The sequence below is a fragment of the Aquarana catesbeiana genome, linkage group LG08 (genome assembly GCF_042186555.1).
Source record: "Aquarana catesbeiana isolate 2022-GZ linkage group LG08, ASM4218655v1, whole genome shotgun sequence".
NCBI lineage: Eukaryota > Metazoa > Chordata > Amphibia > Anura > Ranidae > Aquarana > Aquarana catesbeiana.
This window is the reverse complement of record NC_133331.1, coordinates 299,442,802-299,467,964: the sequence shown is the minus strand read 5'-3', so window position 1 is coordinate 299,467,964 and position 25,163 is coordinate 299,442,802. Positions and strand designations below refer to the sequence as shown.

At 45.9% G+C, this 25,163-nt stretch overlaps 1 protein-coding gene across 3 annotated transcripts; it reads right to left on the bottom strand.

The window, feature by feature from the left end:
• Positions 1 to 816: 816 nt before the first annotated feature.
• Positions 817 to 17,401, bottom strand: LOC141104816 (uncharacterized). 3 transcript variants are annotated; one of them, XM_073594583.1, is made up of 4 exons: positions 16,821 to 16,852; positions 16,607 to 16,704; positions 11,980 to 12,121; positions 817 to 3,278 (listed from the first exon to the last, which is right to left on the bottom strand). In XM_073594583.1, exons 3-4 carry the CDS (start codon positions 12,041 to 12,043, stop codon positions 1,789 to 1,791), a joined length of 1,554 nt encoding a protein of 517 aa, XP_073450684.1. In that variant the 5' UTR covers positions 12,044 to 12,121; positions 16,607 to 16,704; positions 16,821 to 16,852; the 3' UTR covers positions 817 to 1,788. The 3 variants fall into 3 exon arrangements, with proteins under 3 accessions (XP_073450684.1, XP_073450685.1, XP_073450683.1); XM_073594582.1 differs by lacking the exon at positions 16,821 to 16,852 and adding an exon at positions 17,228 to 17,401 and having other exon boundaries at positions 818 to 3,278; XM_073594584.1 differs by lacking the exons at positions 16,607 to 16,704; positions 16,821 to 16,852 and adding an exon at positions 17,228 to 17,323.
• Between the last annotated feature and the right edge of the window lie 7,762 nt (positions 17,402 to 25,163).

Sequence of the window (25,163 nt, the reverse complement as noted above, 5' to 3'; positions counted from 1 at the left end):
TTCAGCTGCCTTGATCATCAGTACACGGGCTCCAGTTGTTGATGTAAATACTGATAATATCTCTTCCATCACTCTCATTTTTAGGATTTAACAGATAGTCTCTCATACAATTCAAATTAATGCATAAACTCCTGAAGAAGTCAAAAACTTTTGGCAGAACATGTCGAGATTTACATATTCCATGTTACAATAGATGTGTCAACTATGTTTGTTGATCAAAACACAGTGAGATTCATGGTTTTAATAAAAATTTTTAACTGAAATTAATTAAAAAATTGTTAAATTTTAACAATATTTGAGTATTAATCAGCACCTTAAAAACCCCTATTGTTTTGTACTATATACTTACCCGAGTAGTAGAATAGATTTTGGGGGAAACTGTAAATACGCCCATACTGTGTTTATGATATTTTATTGACAGGTTTGTGTAAAAAAAAAAAAAAAGAATTTTCATTTTCTTCCTGTATTTTCTAAAAACTTGTGGCAGAAAAATGAAATCCTCAAAAGACTCATCATACCTCTTAAAAAAGATACCTTGGGGTGTTTACTCTTCGAAATGTGGTCATTTTGTGGGTGTTTTTCTTATCCTGGCACTGCAGAGCCTCAAGAAATGTGATAGGAAGTCATTTATGCACTTTGAAAGCCTGAAGGTGCTCCTTAGATTTTGGACCCCTCTATGCATCTAGACATATAAAAAGTCTCACACATGTGGTATCCCCATGCTTGAAATGAGTAAAAAAATGTGTTTTGAAGTGTAATTGTAAGTATACCCATGTTGTGTGTGAGAAATAACTTGTTAAATGTACAACTTTTTGAAATAAAAATCGGATTTTAATTCATTTATTTTCCAAAAAAGATTGTGGCAAAAAACTTACAGCATCAAAAGACTCTGCATGCCTCTTACAAAATACCTTGGACTGTCTACTTAGGTGTCATTTTGAGGGTATTCCTACTGTCCTGGCATTTTAGGGCCTCAAGAATTGAAATAGGCTGCCAGAACATCAGGATTGATTCTTTTCAAATACAGTATATATACACCATAGTTTGAAGACTTTATAACTCAGAGTAAATAATATACGCTTATTTGCTTTGTATTTTACCAAAGAAATGTAGAAAAATAAATTTTGCCCTAAATTAATGAAGAAAGGTTATTTATTTGCATTTTTTTATGAGAGAAGCTAAGAAAAATGCTTTTTATTCTAATTTTTTTATCTCTTTGCTATTATACTGTATAGTAAAAGTGGTGGAGAAACACAACTAAAAGGAAAGCTTTACATGTTATATAAAATTCATTTAGGTACAGTCTTGCATGACCGAGTAATTGTCCGTTAAATATCACTGTGCTGGAAATGAAAGAATGGCATATACAGGAAGGAGGTTTTAAATGGCAGTCTTCAAGTGGTTAATAAACAATAAAAAAAAACTAAGCGAGAATCTAAATCAAAACCTTTATAATTGAAGATAATAAACAAAAATAAAAAATGAATTATTGGTTGGACCAATGAGAAGCTGGCTTCTTCAGTAAACCATAACGAGCAATAATGTATAGAAACCGATATCAACCAATAAGAAGTGTTGTTCATGTATTGTCATATCTGGCCATGTATTAGCACAGTATAGTTGTATGGTGCGGTCTGTGTGAGTGCGGGACCGAGTCATCTCTGTATGTTTAGAGGATCGTATTACTAGAATTCAATCCCTGCAGACTCAGATCTATCAAACCGAACCTGAAAAACATTCAATATATTCCGCCCCACCCCCAACACACCACTGTTATGAGAAAGATTGTTATCTCGTGTGACTTCTCTGATGTCTAACAAGGTGTCCTTTAGACATGAAACATTTTCCGCACTCTGAACATGAATAAGGACGCTCGCCTGTGTGAGTTTTCTGGTGTACATTTAGGCTTCCTTTCCACGTGAAAGATTTCCCGCACTCTGAACATGAATAAGGACGCTCACCCGTGTGAATTCTCTGGTGTCTAACAAGGTGTCCATACGACGCAAAGGATTTCCTGCACTCTGAACATGAATGTGGACACTCACCTGTGTGAATTCTCTGGTGATACATAAGGCCTCCATGCGACGCAAAAGATTTCCCGCACTCTGAACATGAATAAGGAAACTCACCCGTGTGAAATCTCTGATGTACCACAAGGCTTCCTTTTGACGCAAAAGATTTCCCGCACTCTGTACATGAATAAGGACGCTCACCTGTGTGAATTCTCTGGTGATACATAAGGCCTCCATGTGACACAAAAGATTTCCCGCACTCTGAACATGAATAAGGACGCTCGCCTGTGTGAATTCTCTGGTGATACACAAGGTCTCCTTTCTGTGAGAAAGATTTCCCGCACTCTGAACATGAATAAGGACGCACATCCGCGTGAAGGTTCTGGTGTATATCGAATGAATATTTCCATTTGAAACATTTCCCACACTCCGAGCATGTATAAGGACGCTCGCCCGTGTGATCTCTCTGGTGTACAAGAAGTTTGGCTTTATGAATGAAACTTTTCCCGCACTCTGAACATGAATAGGGTTGCTCACCCGTGTGATTTCTCTGGTGTGTAATAAGACAAATTTTCTGACTGAAACCTTTCCCGCACTCTGAACATGAATAGGGTTGCTCACCCGTGTGATTTCTCTGGTGTGTAATAAGACAAATTTTCTGACTGAAACTTTTCCCGCACTCTGAACATGAATAAGGACGCTCATCTGTGTGACTTCTTCGATGTATACAAAGTTTTTTGTTATCAGTGTAACATTTCCCGCACTCTGAACAGGAGAAGGGACGCTCACCCGTGTGACTGTACCGGTGTGTAAGAAGGTATTGTTTGCTAGTGAAACACTTTCCGCACTCTGAACATGAATAGCGACGCTCACCCGTGTGACTGTACCGGTGTGTAAGTAGATTTTGCTTGGTAGTGAAACATTTCCCACATACTGAGCATGGAAAGGGACGTACACCCGTGTGAATCCTCTGATGTACATGAAGGTTTTGTTTGCTAGTGAAACATTTCCCGCACTCTGAACATGAATAGGGACGCTCAGCATTGTGATATTTCTTGTGTCTAAGAAGGTCTCTCTTTTTTGTGAAAAGTTTCCCACACACTGAACATGACAATGAACTCTCTTCTGTGTGATCTCCTTCCTGCCCTGAAGAAGATTCCTCGGGAATAGACGGATCTATTAAAGTATTTCTACTGTGAGATCTTAGAGTCCTGGAATGTGATTTATCAGAAGATTCCTCAGACGTATTCCGCACATTATGGTCATCTGATGAGAAATAATTTTACAATAAATGTTAGAAGAATTTTTGGAATCTTGTATTCAGGAGTCATATATGTTGGTCTCGCACTAAGAGCTCCTTTCATATTGAGGCGCTTGAAAAATGCCTTAAAAACTCACAGGGCTATTGCTGCGTTATAAAATTAGTGCACCGCTCAGGGGATTTTAAGGCATTTTTGAAGCGTTGGCGTTAACAACCCACCCTACATCACATCCTGTGCACTTCCTACATCACTTCCTGTGCACTTCCTACATCACTTCCTGTGCACTTCCTACATCACTTCCTGTGCACCCCCTTGTATTTGGTGGAGGGGAGAGCGGGAACACAGAGAAGATGGAGTTTGCTAAGCCACTGTTTGTGCTCCTCTATTGGGAAAATATCATTAACCGCTTCCAGACCAGCCGCCGCAGTTTTACTGCAGGAGGTTGGTTCCCCTGTGCGAAACCACGTAACTGTACATTGGCTCGCGGGATTCGGATAGCAGGCAACTGCACCTGCTGCACAGCGGGGTGCCGATGCTTGTGGCCAACAGTCGAGATGACCGCCGGCCTTGAGTGATCGTGACCAGGAGACACAGAACAGGGACGAGTGTGTGTAAACACACACTTCCCTGTTCTGTTCTGACAGGAGTGACAGATCGTGTGTTCCTATTAGCTAGGAACCACGATCTGTCACTTCCTGTAGTTAGTCCCCTCCCCCTTCAGTTAGAATCACCTCCCAGGGAACATAGTTAACCCCTTCACTGCCCCCTAGTGTTAACCCCTTCCCTGCCAGTGACGTTTTTACAGTAATGCATTTCTAATTGCACTGATCACTGTATTAAAGCCAATGGTTGCAAAAATGTGTCAACATTGTCCAATGTGTCCGCCATAATGTCGCAGTCACGATAAAAATCTCAGATCGCCGCCATTATTAAAAAGTAAAAAATATTACTTTTTTTCCGGGGCTGAAGTGGTTAAACAGAGGCAGCGATGTCACTTTTGGGTTCATCCTGTCCTACAAGCGCACTCCTCAAGAGGGACATTTGTGTTGTTTTTTCAGGACTTGAGTGTGACCCCGAAAGTTCTGAAATTACACTCAGATGAGCATTGCAACGCGAGTGGAAATATCCCAGTTCCACTAATCCCAATCCCCCAACCTTAATCCCAGTCCCACTATTCCTAATCCCCCAACCCTAATCCTAATCCCAGTCCAACTAGTCCCAATCCCCCAACCCTAATCCCAACCCCCGGATCCTAATACCAGTCCCACTAAACCTAATCCACCAATCCTAATCCCAGTCCACCTAGTCCCAATCCCAACCCTAACCCTAGTCCCAATAGTCCCAATCCCCCAACCCTAATCCCAGTCCCACTATTCCCAATCCCCCATCCTAATCCCAGTCCCACTACTCCCAATCCCCTAACCCCAATCCCACTAGTCCCAATCCCCCAATACTAACCCTAATCCCAGCCCCAATAGTCCCAATCCCAACCCTAATCCCAGTCCTATTCACTCCCAATCCCAACCCTAATCCCAGTCCCACTTGTCCCAATCCTAATCCTAGTCCCACCAGTCCTAATCCCCCAAGCCTAATCGCAGTCCCACAAGTCCCAATCCCAACCCTAATCCCATTCCCACTCACTCCCGATCCCCTAAAGCTAATCCCAGTCCCACTCACTGCCAATCCCCCAACCCTAATCACAGTTCTACTAGTCCCAATCCCCTAACCCTAATCCCAGTTCAACTAGTCCCAATCCCCCAACCCTAACCCCGGTCCCACTAGTTCCAATCCCCTAACCATATGCCCAGTCCCACTAGTCCCAATCGCCTAACCCTACTCTGAGTCCAACTAGTCCCAATCGTCCAGTAATAACACTGGTCCCACTAGTTCCAATCATCCAACCCTTACCCTGATCCCAGTCCCACTAGTCCCAATCCCCTAACCCTAATGCTGGTCCCACTAGTCCCAATCCCCCAACCCTAATCCCAGTCCCACTAGTCCCAAGCCCCCAACCCTAATCCCACTCCCACTAGTCCCAATCCCAAAACCATAATCCCAGTCCCACTAGTCTCAATCCCCCAACCCTAATCCCAATCCCCCAATCCTAATCCCAGTCCCACTAAACCTAATCCACAAACCCTAATCCTATTCCCAGTCCAACTAGTCCCAATCCCCAACCCTAATCCCAGTCCCACTAGTCCCAATCCTAACCCTAATCCCAATCCCATTAGTCCCAATCCCCCAACCCTTATCCCAGTCCCACTATTCCCAATCCCCCATCCTAATCCCAGTCCCACTACTCCCAATCCCCTAACCCCAATCCCACTAGTCCCAATCCCCCAATACTAACCCTAATCCCAGTCCTACTAGTCCCAACCCTAATCCCAGTCCCACTCACTCCCAATCCCAACCCTAATCCCAGTCCCACTAGTCCCAATCCTAATCCCACCAGTCCCAATCCCACAAGTCCCAATCCCAACCCTAATCCCATTCCCACTCACTCCCGATCCCCTAAACCTAATCCCAGTCCCACTCACTCCCAATCCCCCAACCCTAATCCCAGTTCCACTAGTCCCATTCCCTTAACCCTAATCCCAGTCCCACTAGTCCCAATCTTCCAGTAATAACACTGGTCCCACTAGTTCCAATCATCCAACCTCTACCCTAATCCCAGTCCCACTAGTCCCAATCCCTTAACCCTAATGCTGGTCCCACTAGTCCCAAGCCCCCAACCCTAATCCCAGTCCCACTAGTCCCAATCCCAAAACCCTTATACCAGTCCCACTAGTCCCAATCCTCCAAACCCAATCTCAGTCCCACTAGTCCCAGTCCAACTAGTTCCAAACCCCCAACCCTAATCCCAGTCCCACTAGTCCCAATCCCCCAACCCTAATCCCAGTCCAACTAGTCCCAATCCCCCAACCTTAATCCCAGTCCCACTAGTCCCAATCCCCCAACCCTAATCCCAGTCCCACTAGTCCCAATCCCCTCATTTTAACCTCAATCCCAGTCCCACTAGTCCCTATCCATCAACCTTAATCCCAGTCCCACTAGTCCCAATCCCTGAACCTTAATCCCAGTCCCACAAGTCCCAATCCCCCCAACCCTAATCCCAGTCCTACTAATCCCAACCCTAATCCCAGTCCCACTCAATCCCAATCCCCCACCCCTAATCCCAGTCCCACTAGTCCCAATCCCCCAACCCTAATCCCAGTCCCACTAGATCCAAACCCCCAACCATAATCCTAGTCCCAATCCCCCAACCCTAACCCCAGTCCAAATCCCCCAACCCTAACCCAAGTCCCACCAGTCCAAATCCCTCAACAATAATCCCAGTCCCACTAGTCGCAATCCCCAAGCCTAACCCCACTAGTCCCAATTCCAACCCTAATCCCGGTCCCACTCACTCCCAATCCCCCAACGCTAATAACAGTTCAACAAGTCCCAATTCCCCAACCATAATCCTAGTCCCACTAGTCCCAATCCCCTAACCCTACTCCAACTTTTCCCAAACCCCCAATCCTAACCCTAATCCCAGTCTCTCTAGTCCCAATCCCTATTCCCAGTCCCACTAGTCCCAATCCACCAACCCTAATCCCAGTCCCAATCCCCCAACCCTAATCCTACTAGTCCCAATCCCCCAACCTTAACCTCAGTTCCACTAGTCCCTATCCATTAATCTTAATCCCAGTCCCAATCCGTCAACCCTAATTCCAGTCCCAATCCCCCAACCCTAATCCCAGACCCACTAGTCTCTATCCATCAACCTTAATCCCAGTCCCACTAGTCCCAATCCCTCAACCCTAATCCCAGTCCCAATCCCCCAAACCTAACCCTAATCTGAGTCTCACTAGTCCCAATCCCCTAACCCTAATCCCATGGCCACTAGTCCCAATCCCCTAACCCTAATACAATTCCCACTAGTCCCAATCGTCCAACCCTACTCCCAGTCCCACTACTCCCAATCCCCTAACCCCAATTCCAGTCCCACTAGTACCAATCCCCTAACCCCAATCCCACTAGTCCCAATTCCCTAACCATAAACCCAGTCCCACTAGTCCCAATCCCCCAAGCCTAATCCCAGTCCCAATCCCCTAAACCTAATTCCAGTCCCACTAATCCCAATGCCCTAACCCTACTCCCTGTCCCACTAGTCCAATCCCCCAAACCTAACCCTACTCCCAGTCCCACTAGTCCCAATCCCCCAAACCTAATCCCAGTCCCAATCCCCTAACCCTAATCCCAGTCCCAATCCCCCAACCCTAATCCCAGTCTCACTAGTCCCAATCCCCTAACCCTAATCCCAGTCCCACTAGTCCCAATCCCCCAACCCTAATCCCAGTCCCACTCTCCTAACCCTAATCCCAGTCCCACTAGTCCCAATCCCCCAATCCTAACCCTACTTCCAATCCCACTAGTCCCAACCCCCCAAGCCTAATCCCAGTCCCAATCCACTAACCCTAATCCCAGTCCCCCAACCCCAGTCCCACTAGTGCCAATCCCCTAACCCTAAACCTAGTCCCACTAGTCCCAATCCCCCAACCCTAATCCCAGTCCCACTAGTCCCAATTGTCCAACCCTAACCCTAGTCCCAATCGTCCGACCCTAACCCTAATCCCAGTCCCACTAGTCTCAATCCCCTAACTCTAATGCCAGTCCCACTAGTTCCAATTTCCTAACCATATTCCCAGTCTCACTAGTCCCAATCCCCTAACCCTACTCCGAGTCCAACTAGTCCCAATCCTAATCCCAGTCACACTATTCCCAATCCCCTAACCCTAATGCTGGCCCTCAACCCTAATTCCAGTCCCACTAGTCCCAATCCCAAAACCCTAATCCCAGTCCCACTAGTCCCAATCCCCTAACCCTAATAAAAAGTAACACTAGTCCCAATCCCCCAAACCCAATCTCAGTCCCAATAGTCCCAATCCCCTAACCCTAATCCGAGTCCAACTAGTCCCAATCCCCCAACCCTAATCCCTTTCCCAATCTCCCAACCCTGACCCTAATCAAAGTCCCACTAGTCCCAATCCCCAACCCTAATCCCAGTCCAACTAGTCCCAATCCCCCAACCCTAATCCCAGTCCCACTAGTCCCAATCCCCAACCCTAATCCCAGTCCCACTAGTCCCAATCCCGCAACCCTAACCCCAGTCCCACCAGTCCAAATCCCCCAACCCTAATCCCACTAGTCCCAATTCCAACCCTAATCCCGGTCCCACTCACTCCCAATTCCCCAACCCTAAACCTAATCCCAGTCCCACTAGTCCCAATCCCCCAACCCCAGTATCACTAGCCCCAACCCCCTAACCCTAATCCCAGTTCAACAAGTCCCAATTCCCCAACCTTAATCCCAGTCCCAATAGTCTCAATCCCCCAACCCTAGTCCAACTAGTCCCAATCCCCCAACCCTAATCCCAGTCCCAATCCCCTAATCCTAATCCCAGTATCACTAGTCCCAATTCCCTAACCATAATCCCAGTCCCACTAGTCCCAATCCCCCAACCCTAACCGTACTCCTAGTCCAACTTGTCCCAAACCCCCAATCCTAGCCCTAATCCAAGTCTCACTAGTCCCAATCACTGATACTAGTCCCAATCTCCTAACCCCAATCCCAGTCCCACTAGTCTCAATCCCCTAACCCTAATCCCAGTCCCACTAGTCCCAATCCCCCAATCCTACTCCCAGGGCCACTAGTCCCAATCCCTCAACCCTAATCCCAGCCCCACTGTCCCTATCCCCAAACCCTAATCCCAGTCCCACTAGTCCCAGTCCCCCAACTCTAACCCCAGTCCCAATCCCTCAACCCTAATCCCAGTCCCACTAGTCCCAATCCCTCAACCCTAATCCCAGTCACACTAGTCCCAATCCCCCAACCCTAATCCCACTAGTTCCAATCCCCCAACCTTAACCCCAGTCTGACTAGTCCCTATCCATCAACCTTAATCCCAGTCCCAATCCGTCAACCCTAATCCCAGTCCCAATCCATCAACCCTAATCCCAATCACCCAACCCTAATCCCAGACCCACTAGTCCCTATCCATCAACCTAATCCCAGTCCCACTAGTCCCAATCTCCTAACCCTAATCCCAGTGCCACTGGTCCCAACCCCTAACCCTAATGCCAGTCCCACTAGTCCCAATATCCCAACCCTACTCCCAGTCCCACTAGTCCCAATCCCCCAACCCTAATCCAAGTCCCAATCCCCAACCCTAATCCCAGTCCCAATCCCCTAAACCTAATCCCAGTCCCACTAGTCCCAATCCCCTGACCCTACTCCCAGTCCAACTAGTTCCAATCCCCTAATCCCAGTCCCACTAGTCCCAATCGTCCAACCCTAACCCCTGTCCCACTAGTTCCAATCATCCAACCCTAACCCTAATCCCACTAGTCCCAATGCCTAACCCTTATGCCAGTCCCAATAGTTCCAATATCCCAACCCTAATCCCAGTCCCACTCGTCCAACCCTAATCCCAGTCCCACTACTCCCAATCCCCTAACCCCAAATCCAGCCCCAATCCCAGTCCCACTAGTCCCAATCCCCTAACCCTAATCCCAGTCCCACTAGTCCCATTCCCTTAACCCTAATCCCATTTCCACTCCCCCAACCCTGATCCCAGTCCCACTAGTTCCAATCCCTGAAACCTAACTCCAATCCCAGTCCAACTAGTCCCAATCCCCCAACCCTAATCCCAGTCCCACTAGTCCCAATCCCCCAACCCTAGTCCCAATCCCCCAATCCTAATCCCAGTCCCACTAGTCCTGATCCCCCAACCCTAATCCCTGTCCCACTAGTCCCAATCCCCTAAATGTATTCCCAGTCCCATTAGTCCCACTGTCCCAACCCTATTTCCAGTCCCATTAGTCCCACTGTCCCAACAATAATCTCAGTCTCACTAGTCCCATTCCCCCAACCCTAATCCCAGTCCCAATCCCCTAACCCTAATCCCAGTCCCAATCCTAATCCCACTAGTCCCAATTCCACTACTCCCAATCCTCCAACCCTAATCCTAGTCCCAATCCCCTAACCCTAATCCCCCAACCCTAATCTCAGTCCCACTAGTCCCATCCCCTAACCCTAATCCCAGTCCCACTAATCCCAATCCCCAACCCTAATCCCAGTCCCACTAGTCCCAATTGTCCAACCCTAACCCCAGTCCCACTAGTCCCAATCGTCCAACCTTAACCCTAATCCCAGTCCCACTAGTCCCAATCCCCTAACCCAAATGCCAGTCCCAATATCCCAACCCTAATCCCAGTCCCACTACTCCCAATCTCCTAACACCAATTCCAGTCCCACCAGTCCCAATGCCCGTCCCACTCCCCCAACCCTAATCCCAGTCTCAATAGTCCCAATCCCTTAACCCTAATCCCAGTCCCACTCCCCCAACCCTAATCCCAGTCCCACTATTTCCAATCTCTGAACCCTAACCCCAGTACAACTAGTCCTAATCCCCCAACCCTAATCCCAGTCCCACTAGTCTCAATCCCCCAACCCTAATCCCAGTCCCAGTAGTCCCAATCCCCCAACACTAATCCCAGTCCCACTAGTCCTGATCCCCCAACCCTAATCCCAGTCCCACTAGTCCCAAACCCCTAACCCTATTCCCAGTCCCACTGTCCCAACCCTATTCCCAGTCCCATTAGTCCCACTGTCCCAACCCTAATCTCAGTCTTGCTAGTCCCATTCCCCCAACCCTAATCCCAGTCCCAATCACCTAACCCTAATTCCTGTCCCACTATTCCCAATCCCCTAACCCTAATCACAGTCCCCTAAACCCAGTCCCACTAGTCCCAATCCACTTAATCCTAATCCCAGTCCCAATTTCCCAACCCTAATCCCATTCTCACTAGTCCCAATGCTACTGATGGGGTTGAAATGAAATCAGATAATGGTTGATAAATAATCAATGTAAATAAAATAAATATATATTTTATTATTTATTTTGGGGATACGATCAACATGTACAAATACATAAGTGGTTCGTATAGTCAACTTGATGTTGAGTTATTCACTTTAAGGTCATCAAAGAGGACCAGGGGCGTAGATAAGGGAGAGGTCAGGGGTGTTCAAACCCTCCTAGGGCCAAAATGAAATGCATGGTGTCCCTGCTCTGTAGCCGCACATGGCACCAGCGACAGGCAGCACTGCAGTCAGTGGCAAACACAGAGTGTAATAATGCTGCTGCAGCAAGTGTAATAGATCATTAGGCATACCCGCACGCATATTGTGGTACACCGCCAGTCCAGTCTTTCAGGATCGGGCTGAAGGCTGATAGATCTATCACCTTTCATTGTTTGAAAGTGAATAGAAAAAAAACTCTGTATACGGAAGGGGTGATTTGTTTTTAGAGCTCTGTGGATGAAGAATTGTCTGGTTCTAGATGACTCTGAAAAAATGACTGGATGTTCTTCTTATGGTTATCAATAATTGTAGGAAAACTATTTTAGAATGTTGATCTGGTGAGCTATCCAATTGCCTTTTGGGAGCAATAATGAATCTTTATAACCTAAAGATTAGGCCGAGCTTTATATGGACATTCTACTGTCCTGTGGGTCAGCTGCTGCTTTGAAATTTCTATTTTTCTCCTGTGTGACAGAAGACATAGACCTTTTCTCCTCTGGTGTAACAATGTAAATACAAACTTTATATTCCTATTAAAATAAAAATGGGAACTGGTTCTATATTTAGTGTTTATTACTCACTTGTGTCCATATGTAGAGAAGATTTCTCCTGTTTACTTTTCATAGTCATCTTCCACTCCTCCATAGACTGCTGATCTCCACTCACCAACCTCTCTTCTTCTTCCTCTTTAATCTCAGCTTTGATGTCTTTTAGTTCTTCACCCTGAACCCAAAGATGATAAAATACTTGTATAAAAATGAACAACGTACAAAGAAGAATGTTCTCTCATCAGTGGCGGAACTACCGCCATAGCGACACGTGCGGGCGCTATGGGGCCCGCAGCTGAGTGGGGCCCGGTGAGTGGCGTTGCAAGGCGGTGCGGGCCACACCGGTGGCCCACCAGAGGGGTGACAGTCACCCTTGGATAGCGGCAGCCGCACCACTCGCTGCCCTGATTAGCTGTGCCTGGCGCTGCTGTGTCCCTCAGCGGAGCGGACCGAAGCCACCTCCCCTCCTCTCTGTTTACATCCACAGAGGAGGAGGAGACTGCGCTCGAGGGACACACACCGCTGTGTGTATCTGGAGAGTGGAGACTGTCAGCGCGGTTGAGGTATGTAAGGGGGGGCGCCTGCACTGAGGGGAAGTCTGTAATGCTGGGGGGTGTCTGTACTGAGGGGGGTCTGCAATGCTGGGGGGGTCTGCACTAGGGGGGTGCCTGTACAAAGGGGGGTGTCTGTACTGAGGGGTGTTTGCACTGAGGGGGAGTCTGTAATTCTGGGGGGGGGTCTGTACTGAGGGGGGTGGTCTGCACTGGGGGTGTCTATATTGCTGGGGGAGGTCCTAACAGACTACTGAAGGGGATGTCTGCACTGAGGGGGGTCTGTAATGCTGGGGGGTCTGCACTAGGGGGGTGTCTGTACTAAGGGGGGGTGTCTGCACTGCTGGGGGGGTGTCTGTACTGCTGGGGGGGTCCTGCACTGAAGGGGGTGTCTGTACTGCTGGGGGGGTCCTGCACTGAGGGGGGTGTCTGCACTGCTGGGAGGGTCCTGCACTGAGGGAGGTCTGCACTAGGGGGGTGTCTGCACTGCTGGGGGGGTCTATACTGAGGGGGTCTGTACTTCTGAGTGGTGTCTGCACTGAGGGGGTGGGTCTGCAGTCAGGGGGTGGTCTGCAGTGAGGGAGGGTCTGTAATGCTGGGGGGTGTCTGTACTGGGGGGGTGTCTGCACTGAGGGGGGTCTGTAATGCTGGGGGGTCTGCAGTGAGGGGGGTGTCTGCACTGAGGGGGGTCTGTAATGCTGGGGGGGTGTCTGCACTGAGGGGTGTCTGTACTGAGGGGGGTCTGCACTAGGGGGGGTGTCTGTACTGAGGGGGGTCTGCACTGAGGGGGGTGTCTGCACTGAAGGCGGTTGTCTGTACTGAGGGGGTCTGTAATGCTGGGGTGTCTGCACTAGGGGGGTGTCTGTACTAAGAGGGGGTGTCTCTACTGAGGGGTGTCTGCACTGGGGGGTGTCTGTACTGCTGAGGGGGTGTCTGCACTGAGGGGGGGTCTGTAATGCTGGGGGTCTGCACTAGGGGGGCGTCTGTACTAAGGGGGATGTCTGCACTGCTGGGGGGTCTGCACTGAGGTAGGGGGTTTCTGTACAGTATACTGCATATTTTGTTGTTCGAACTTAATATAAGCTGTTGCCTGGGTGGGGGGGGGGTCTGCACTGGGGGTGTCTGTACTGCTGGGGGGGTCCTGCACTGAAGGGGGTGTCTGTACTGCTGGGGGGGGTCCTGCACTGAGGGGGGTGTCTGTACTGCTGGGGGGGTCCAGCACTGAGGGGGGTGTCTGCACTGCTGGGGGGTCCTGCACTAAGGTGGGTCTGCACCAAGGGGGGTGTCTGCACTGATGGGAGGTGTCTGTACTGAGGGGGTCTGTACTACTGAGGGGGGTCTGCACTGAGGGGGGGTCTGTAATGCTGGGGGTGTCTGTACTCGGGAGGTGTCTGCACTGAGGGGGGTCTGTAATGCTGGGGGGTCTGCAGTGAGGGGGGTGTCTGCACTGAGGGGGGTCTGTAATGCTGGGGGTCTGCACTGGGGGGGTGTCTGCACTGGGGGGTGTCTGCACTGAGGGTGGTCTGTAATGCTGGGGGGCCTGCACTAGGGGGGTGTCTGTACTGTGTGGAGTCTGTACTACTGAGGGGGGTCTGCAGTGAGGGGGGTGTCTGCACTGAGAGGGGGTCTGTAATGCTGGGGGGTGTCTGTACTGGGGGGTGTCTGTACTGCCTGGGGGGGGGTCCTGCACTGAGGGGGGTCTGTAATGCTGGGGTGTCTGCACTAGGGGGGGTGTCTGTACTAAGGGGGTGTCTGTACTGAGGGGGTTTGCAGTGAGGGGGGTGTCTGCACTGAGGGGGGTCTGTAATGCTGGGGGGGTCTGCACTGGGGGTGTCTGTACTGAGGGGGGTGGTCTGCACTGGGGGGGTGTCTGTACTGCTGAGGGGGGTGTCTGCACTGCTGGGGGGTGTCTGTACTGGGGGGTGTCTGTATTGCTGGGGGGTCTGCACTGAGGTAGGGGGTGTCTGTACAGTATACGGCATATTTTGTTGTTCAAAATTAATATAAGCTGTTGCCTGGGTACTGTGCTACATGGGTGTAGTAATCTGTTGTTCAATAGCATTAGTTCATTTTTTTGGGGGGGGGGGCTGTTTGCAGGGGGGGGCCCAAACAACATTTTGCTATGGGGCCCTGTGATTTCTAGTTACACCCCTGCCTCTCATAACTTATGCCGCGTACAAACGGCCGGACTTTCCGGCAGAAAAGGTCCGACGAAACCATTCCGTCGGACATTCCGATCGTGTGTGGGCTTCATCGGACCTTTTCTTTCGAAAATTCTGACGTACCTAGAAATAGAACATGTTTCAAATTTTTCTGACGGACTCAGTTCCTATTGGGAAAACGGCTTGTCTGTATGCTAGTCCGACAGACTAAGAACGACGCAAGGGCAGCTATTGGCTACTGGCTATTGAACTTCCTTTTTCTAGTCCCGTCGTACGTCATCGCATTCGAAACAAACGGACTTTGGTGTGATCGTGTGTAGGCAAGTCCGTTTCAGCGGAACTCCGTCGGAAAAACTGTCAGAGTTCATTCTGAAGGAAAGTCCGGTCGTGTGTACGCGGCATTGGAATTGTTGTGGACTCATGAAGAAATACATTTTATATTTACTGGCAGAAATGTGAGATTCGCTTAGGCCTCAAAAAAAAAACAAAAAAAAACAGATGAATCATGATTATTTCAATCATTGGACTGTTGCCCTTTTGGAGACCTTTAGAACAAAATAGATGATTTCATGGTTTTTCAAAGTTTCTAATACATCAACTATTAAAGACTTTTACAAGCATGTATTGTGAGAGAGATTCGCTGGAACAATGGTAGCTCTGGTCACAAAACAAGGAGATATTTACATGGTTTTAGTGGATAAACAAAAGCTACACATACAGCCATAGGAAAAGGTGATACAGACTGTTATCACATAGAATACAATGGTGTCCAACAAAACCTATTGTGTTCGAGTGAGGAACTGTTTAAATAGCTAACACCTGGGCTAACAACTCATTGTGTGAATTTTAGGAACTGTTTGGACAAACTAAATCATCTCTAAACATCCAATGGAACTGTTCAAAGTCCATCTCAACACGTTAGAAAGAGGTGAATTTTGTGCCAGTCAAAAATATTTTAAAAGTACCTACATGGTTATTATAAATCATTCAAATTATGTATGATAATGTAGGTCACAGAGACGATTATAATTTTAGTATCTGTGGACCCAACAACTTTGGTATAAAGAAAATATATACGAAAGTGTGATTTTATAAGTAGAAGTGTTTTAAGAAACTGATTCGTATTATGAAAAACATATTTATTTTTATTATTTCAGGTACTTATATAGCGCTGTCACTTTACGCAGCGCTTTACATATATATACTGTACATTCACATCAGTCCCTACACCCTCAAGGAGCTTACAATCTACGGTCCCTAACTCACATTTATACATACTAGGGACAATTTAGACAGGATCCAATTAACCTACCAGCATGTCTTTGGAGTGTATATAATTATGATTATAACTTTATAAGACTGTAGCCTATGTTTAGATAAACAAATATTCATTGGATATACCAGAATTATACAGGTATCCATATAGATAACCATGTTATGTAGTATTGATTAATATATATAACAACATGTGTCTTTCATAGATAGACCAGTTTTTATAGATATACATTTATAGATATACATAAATATAACCATTTTATGTGATAGTGATTAATCAAAATTATACTGAGTGTATTTTACATTAGACCGATTACCAGAATATTTAAAGGTATATATTCTTCTCACCATTATACACATTATGAAAATAGAACGTATTAACTTAAAAAGATAAACTCAAAACACATGTGAGACACCTGGTGGTTGAAGGTGATATTATTTGAACTCACTAAATTTCTGGGAAAGGTTAATTATTAAGAATTTTTGTATTTTGTATGATCACATGTCTCCGTGAATACGTTTCATATGCATAGACTGTGTCATATAGATTGATTTTGTATCTTAAAAATATCCTCGTTAAAAATTACTCAATAATAATTACTGTGCAGGAAACCTGTCCTTAAAAAGCACAACAGAATACATTTTTGGATGTACATGCTCAGTCCCACCTACCTGATGACGGTGAGGGATGGTGTGATCTTCCTGTGTGGAATCCCGGGAATACAGAGGACGGGGACATCTCTCTGGTGGGTTCCCATTACTGGATCCATCTGTAGGAAACACACACACTGACTGAATACATTGTTTCTATGTGTTTATCAGATGATGGGGGATCTAGATGGACCCTCCGTACTGCTCTCTCCTTTACAATAAAGTCTCATTTTACCCGGTGATGTGAGGGGCGGCTAAAATTACATCGATGTCATATGACCTCCCAAAATCCTACTCAGCTCTTCCTGATATATACAGGACTCTTCATTCTGGACAGATAAACTGAGAATTATCTGAACTGTACTGGGATAAATATGGTCTAGTATGTATCTGGCCTTTAGATGGACAGTTGAATAAATGGCTCTATATTTAGGATCTATCTGATCTATAAACCAGAGGCTCTGGATGGACAGTTGGATTAATGGTTCCATATGTAGGATGTATCTATGTAAATATTACAATACTCTATATAAGTGTATATCAGCATCTTTTGGAGATAAAAGATGTCTCAGTGATTATGGAGGAAGAGGACGGACATGACGGGGGGATACTGGGTGTAAATATATAATAATATCTTATTACCTCCTCTGCTATCGGTTGCAGGAATATCTCCCTCCTCTTCCAGCATGCTTTCCACTCTTGAGAAACTTTCAGTCTGTAGATGACACCACTTCCTGTCTGTAGATTACATTTCCTGTCTGTGTTGACATCACTTCCTGTTTGTATCGGCTTTCACTTCCTGTCTCTGCATTCCATAGACCATAAGGGAGATCACCACCTTGTGGAGAAAATACACACTGCAGCCTATGCTTTTAAAAATTTTGACAGATACTTCTTGATATTTTCTTTAGCTTTGGTGCTTAAAGTGGAAATTTGGTCAGAAAATGAGGTTCTGCTAGATCATCTCAGGCTGGCCCCTTTTGCACGTACAGCTATATTAAATATAAAAAATAAGTGCTTATCAGTGTTGTCAACTGTCCGGTAATTTTTGTAAATGGCCGTTACGGGGCAGCCGTGCCTGTAAAAAAGATGGATCCTGGCCAACCTTGCAACTGCGCAAGCACCGACCCGAAGTCTGCCGGGTTCGGGAATGATTTCCTCCCATTTTTGGCCGGGCAGGCACATGCGCAGTGACACAGCATCATTTTTTTTAACAGAAGACACTCTGTGGCGGCACCTCACCGCGGTTACCATAGCACACTCGTGAGGATGGTAATATAAAGGAGCAGAGTGGGATACTCACACTACTGTGGGGGGTGAAGGAGGCAGAGGATACTGATGTGCAAATGAAGGGGGACAGATAAGGACAGGACTATACTGTGTAGGAGGAAGAGGAGGACACTACTGTAAGGGGGCTGAAGGGAGGCAGAAGTGGACACTGATGTGAAGGGGAAAAATGAAGGGAAGCAGAGGAAAACACTGCTGTGGGGAGTGATATGAAAGGGGGCAGAGAAGGACAATGCTGTGGGGGGGTATATTAAGGTGCACCATGTTGCCACAACCTCTAACCACCTCCTGTACCATGCCCTCAGTCTCTGACCATCTTCTGTACTATGTGTGCAGCCTCTGACCACCTCCTGTATCATGTCCACAGCCTTTAAGCATCTCCTGTAGTATGTCTGCAGCCTCTGACCACCTCTTTCTATGTTATCTGCAGCCTCTGACCACCTCCTGTATCATGTCCACAGTCGCTGACCACCTCCTGTACCATCTCCACAGCCTCTGACCACCTCCTGTACCATATCCACAGCCTCTACCAACCTTCTGTACCATGACTGCAGCCTCTGACCAACTCGTGTATGATGTCCACAGGGTGTGGACCACCTCCTCTATGATGTCCATAGCTCTAACCACCTCCTGTATCATGTCCGCAGCCTTTAATTATCTTGTCTCTTGTATCATGTCTGCAATCTCTGACCGCCTCTTGTCTTTTATCATGTCTGCAGTCTCTGAGGGGGTCTGGCGAGGAGTCACGAGTGGGAGCGCCGCCGGCATGAGGTCATGAGAGGAGTCACACATGTGTGGACTGTGGAGAGGAGACTATAGGACAAAACCAGAGCCACCAAGCTGGAGCTGTCTGACTGATCTCCGCACGGTGCACCTGAGAGGAGTTCAGTGACAGCGCCGCCAGGCCAGTCAGATGGGGGTCACTGATGTAAGGGGGAGTGAATACAATAATGTATGGGGACACTGATATAAAAGTTCTGCCTTATAGCAGGAAATCCCCCCTTACCTTAGTGTATTCACTATGGGGAAGATGGTCTCTAGTGACCAGAGTTCCCCCACATCAGAGTTCCTGACATTCCCCTTTACATCAGAGTGTGCAGGATTCCCCTTTCAGTGCAAGGGCAATGCTGCAGACCTCGATGTAATTGGGAACTCTGATATAAGGTGGTCTCTGGTCACCATAGCCCCCCTTACATCAGAGTGCCCCCTTAGTTCATGATCTGCAGCTTTCCCCTTTACAAAGGAGTTCCCTTTCACTGTTAGGGGGAATCCTCCACACTCTGATGTAAGGGGGAACTCTGTGCTGGCTGGGTTATAGTAATCTGACCTTCATGTAAATAGGGAAATATGTTTTTTGACTTTTGTTTAACTTAAACACATTGCTAATAGCACTAGCTATATGTTTATAGTTTAAATATCAATATTTGCACTGTTTAGTACTGAAAACGGTTATTTTAGGCACTTTTTTACATTGGCAGTAAAAAAAGTGGCTGTTTGGTGCTGTTTGTAAATTTTGGCGTCCTGCCAGTAAATTTCACTTCGGGGGGTTGGTAACACTGGTGCCTATACTGTTTAACATCCAGTAATATACCATCTCACCCTTCTCTGCACATGCTCATTTGCTCTCTATTTTTAGGTATGGTGCAGAATTTGTAGAGGCCAATTGGCTGCTCAGGGGCTTTGTGCTTCAGAAAAATGGCCGCCTCCAACCACAAAAAATAGGAGCAATGCTGGAGGCAATTTGCAACAAACATTTAATTTGGTAGCATAATTATTCATGTGGATTGCATGTTTCTTGCTAGAGAAAATTTATTTATTATGACGTTGTTTTGGGTAAAGTTCCACTTTAACGGCATGTCATACCACTGTTATATATGTAGCGGTACCCAGTAGGGGATGCTGGTTGTTGTGGTCCATCTGTCACCCTGCCCAGCCAGACACACAGTCCTCAAGCATCCATGAGACATAAAAACAGTCCAAGCATCTTGTTTTTATTTGTGTTTTATTGGGGGAATTAAACTCTGATAGGGATAGGGTAGTTATGAGATGCCCAGTTGATCAAAAAGACAATGTAGGGACTGAAATCTATGTAGCACTTACCCCCGACGGAGCTGCTGATATTTGATTGGGCCTGTACTCTGCTTTTCCTACCCCCAATAAAATTGGCTCAAACCTCTTGACACAGCTGTGGAACAGTGTTGGTGTGAAGTTTAACAACTAAGAATAATCCCACAATGTACAGTATACCAATAATGTACCTTTACCATTACCTGGGTATCCGTTGTTCCACCTGTAGGAGAATGAACAACACTCCACACCAATTGTAATTAACCAGAATGTAATTTTACTGAGACTGGTATAAACGGTAATTACAATAACTGTATTGCCACACAAACGTAATATGATAATACGATGAATATTCACAACTTATTAATATGCAAAGATTTCTTGGATGACCCTTGCAGGCGCATCTCCAAGTGGGACTAGTGCTCAGAATGGTAATGCCTTGACACTGGGCACCTTCCCACTTCCAGCACGCTGCACTAATCACACTAATGCAAGGTTATCAAACACAGCACAGTACAATTACTCAAGAGCTCCCCCTGAGGTATGATGCAGTCCTTTGTTACTATAACTGAACACAAGGCCTTTCAGTGGAAGATGTAGTCTTTGGTCTTCTGTCTTCTGCTAGCTACTATACGGCAGTGTTTGTAATCCAAGGGTTTAACCAGTTGCCGACCACCTCCTGACGATATACTGCAGCAGAATGGCACGGGCAGGCAAAACCACGTACCTGTACGTGATCTGCCTCCCGCGGGCAGAGGAAGTGATGTCATCTCTCCTTGGCTCGGTATTTTCCGTTCCGGCGCCGAGGAGAGAAGACATCGATGTGAGTGCACAACACAACACGCCAGGCACACATTACACCCCCGATCACCCCCCAATCACCCCCCCCCCCTCGTCACACTGACACCAAGCAGTTTTTTTTTTTCTGATTACTGCATTGGTGGTAGGGCAGTTAGTATTAGCCCCCTTTAGGTCTAGGATACCCCCCTAACCCCCTAATAAAGTTTTAACCCCTTGATCATTTTTCTGATCACTGTATTAGTGTCACTGGTGACGCTAGTTAGGGAGGTAAATATATAGGTTCGCTGTCAGCGTTTTATAGCGTCAGGGACCCCCATATACAACCTTGACCCCCATATAACCCCTTGATTGCCCCCTAGTTAACCCTTTCACCAGTGATCACCGTATAAGTGTTACAGGTGACGCTGGTTAGTTTGTTTATTTTTTATAGTGTCAGGGCACCCGCCGTTTATTACCGAATAAAGGTTTAGCCCCTTGATCGCCTGGCGGTAATAAAACTTGGGTTTTAGGGTCAGATAGGGTCTGCATCGCCCCAGGCAGCGTCAGGTTAGTGCCAGTACCGCTAACACCCACGCACCGTACACCTCCCTTAGTGGTATAGTATCTGAACGGATCAATATCTGATCCGATCAGATCTATACTAGCGTCCCCAGCAGTTAAGGGTTCCCAAAAATGCAGTGTTAGCGGGATCAGCCCAGATACCTGCTAGCACCTGCGTTTTGCCCCTCCGCCCGACCCAACCCACCCAAGTGCAGTATCGATCGATCACTGTCACTTACAAAACACTAAATTCATAACTGCAGCGTTCGCAGAGTCAGGCCTGATCTCTGCGATCGCTAACAGTTTTTTTGGTAGCGTTTTGGTGAACTGGCAAGCACCAGTGGCCTAGTACACCCCGGTCATAGTCAAACCAGCACTGCAGTAACACTTGGTGACGTGGCGAGTCCCATAAGTGCAGTTCAAGCTGGTGAGGTGGCAAGCACAAGTAGTGTCCCGCTGCCACCAAGAAGACAAACACAGGCCTGTCGTGCCCAAAGTGCCCTTCCTGCTGCATTCGCCAATCCTAATTGGGAACCCACCACTTCTACAGCACCCGTACTTCCCCCATTCACATCCCTGACCAAATGCAGTCGGCTGCATGAGAGGCATTTTCTTTATGTCCTCCCGAGTACCCCTACCCAATGAACCCCCCCAAAAAAGATGTCGTGTCTGCAGCAAGTGCGGATATAGGCGTGACACCCGCTATTATTCTCCCTCCTGTCTTTACAATCTTGGTCTTTGCATTGGTGAATGTTTTAAACGCTACCATACACTAGTTGAGTATTAGCATACAGCATTGCACAGACTAGGCACACTTTCACAAGTGGTAACCTGTAAATGCTTTTAAAGGCTTTATAAAATGTATTTATTTTGTTGCCACTGCACGTTTGTGAGCAATTTTAAAGCATGTCATGTTTGGTATCCATGTACTCGGCCTAAGACCATCTTTTTTATTTCATCAAACATTTGGGCAATACAGTGTGTTTTAGTGCATTAAGATTTTAAAAAGTGTGTTTTTTCCCCAAAAAATGCGTTTGAAAAATCGCTGCGCAAATACTGTGTGAAAAAAAAATTAAACACCCACCATTTTAATCTGTAGGGCATTTGCTTTAAAAAAATATCTAATGTTTGGGGGTTCAAAGTAATTTTCTTGCAAAAAAAAATAATTTTTTCATGTAAACAAAAAGTGTCAGAAAGGGCTTTGTCTTCAAGTGGTTAGAAGAGTGGGTGATGTGTGACATAAGCTTCTAAATGTTGTGCATAAAATGCCAGGACAGTTCAAACCCCCCCAAATGACCCCATTTTGGAAAGTAGACAGCCCAAGCTATTTGCTGAGAGGCATGCCCAGTCCATGGAATATTTTATATTGTGACACAAGTTGCGGGAAAAAGACAATTTTTTTTTTTTTTTGCACAAAGTTGTCACTAAATTATATATTGCTCAAACATGCCATGGGAATATGTGAAATTACACCCCAAAATACATTCTGTTGCTTCTCCTGAGTACGGAAATACCACATGTGTGGGACTTTTTGGGAGCCTAGCCGCGTACGGGACCCCAAAAACCAAGCACCGCCTTCAGGCTTTCTAAGGGCGTAAATTTTTTATTTCACTCTTCACTGCCTATCACAGTTTCGGAGGCCATGGAATGCCCAGGTGGCACAAACCCCCCCAAATGACCCCATTTTGGAAAGTAGACACCCCAAGCTATTTGTTGAGAGGTATAGTGAGTATTTTGCAGACCTCACTTTTTGTCACAAAGTTTTGAAAATTGAAAAAAGAAAAAAAAAATTTTTTTCTTGTCTTTCTTCATTTTCAAAAACAAATGAGAGCTGCAAAATACTCACCATGCCTCTCCGCAAATAGCTTGGGGTGTCTACTTTCCAAAATGGGGTCATTTGGGGGGGGGGGGGGTTGTGCCATCTGGGCATTTTATGGCCTTCAAAACTGTGATAGGTAGTGAGGAGTAAAATCAAAAATTTATGCCCTTAGAAATCCTGAAGGCAGTGATTGGTTTTCGGAGCCCCGTACGCGGCTAGGCTCCCAAAGAGTCCCACACACGTGGTATCCCCGTACTCAGGAGAAGCAGCTGAATATATTTTGGGGTGCAATTCCACATATGCCCATGGCCTGTGTGAGCAATATATCATTTAGTGAAAACTTTTTGTAATTTTTTTTTTCTTTTTTTGTCATTATTCAATCACTTGGGACAAAAAAAATTAATATTCAATGGGCTCAACATGCCTCTCAGCAATTTCCTTGGGGTGTCTACTTTCCAAAATGGGGTCATTTGGGGGGGTTTTGTACCGCCCTGCCATTTTAGCACCTCAAGAAATGACATAGGCAGTCATAAACTAAAAGCTGTGTAAATTCCAGAAAATGTACCCTAGTTTGTAGACGCTATACCAATAAATATACGCTTATTGACATTTTTTTTACCAAAGACATGTGGCTGAATACATTTTGGCCTAAATGTATGACTAAAATTGAGTTTATTGGATTTTTTTTATAACAAAAAGTAGAAACTATCATTTTTTTCAAAATTTTCGGTCTTTTTCCGTTTATAGCGCAAAAAATAAAAACCGCAGAGGTGATCAAATACCATCAAAAGAAAGCTCTATTTGTGGGAAGAAAAGGATGCAAATTTTGTTTGGGTACAGCATTGCATGACCGCGCAATTAGCAGTTAAAGTGACGCAGTGCCAAATTGTAAAAAGTGCTCTGGTCTGGAAGGGGGTAAATCGTTAATAGTCAGGAAATCAGATGCGCTATTTGCCTGAAGGTGTTCCTGGGATTTTGGGCCCCTCCATGCATCCAGACAGAACAAAAAGTCTCACACATGTGGTATCCCTATGCTTGAAAAGTGTGGAAGAATGTGTTTTGTGGTGTAATTCTAAGTATACCCATGTTGTGTGCGAGAAATAACTTGTTAAAATGACAACTTTGTGAAATAAAATCAGATTTTATTTAATTTCTTTATTTTCCAGAAAAGTTTGTGGAAAAAATGTACATCAAAAAAACTCATTCTGCCTCTTACTAAGTACCTTGGACTGTATACTTTCCATAAAGGTGTCATTTGGGGGTATTTGTACTGTCCTGGCATGTTAGAGACTCAAGAATTTAGATATTCATTCAGAACATCAGGATTGATTAATTTTCATTATATACACTATACATTGTAGACTTTATAACTTTCACACAGAGTAGATAATATACACAGATTTCCTTTGTATTTTAACCAAAGAAATGTAGAAAAATAAATGTTGCCCTAAATTTATGAAGAACGATTATTTACTTGCAATATTTTTATTAAAAAAAAAATTATTCATAATGTTCAGTTTTTTTTCCATTATATGTTAAAAGCGGTGAAAAATCACAACTAGAAGAATGATATAAAATTATTTTGGGTACAGTGTTGTATGACCGAGTAATTGTCAGTCAAATTATCACTGTGCTGATATTGATAGAATGGCGTATACAGGAAGGGGGAATAACATGGCGGTCTTTAAGTGGTTAACAAACAATAAAAACTAAGCTAGAATATAAATCAAAACCTTTATAATTGAAGATAATAAACCATAAAGTGTATTTATTATTGGTTGGACCAATGAGAAGCCGGCTTCTTCAGTAATACATAAAAAGAGCAATAATGTACAGAAACCGATATCAACCAATAAGAAGTGTTGTCCATGTATTGTCATATCTGGCCATGTATTAGCACAGTTTAGTTGTATGGTGCGGTCTGTGTGAGTGCGGGACCGAGTCATCTCTATATGTTTAGAGGATCGTATTACTAGAATTCAATCCCTGCAGACTCAGATCTATCAAACCGAAACCTGAAAAACATTCAATATATTCCGCCCCACCCCCAACACACCACTGTTA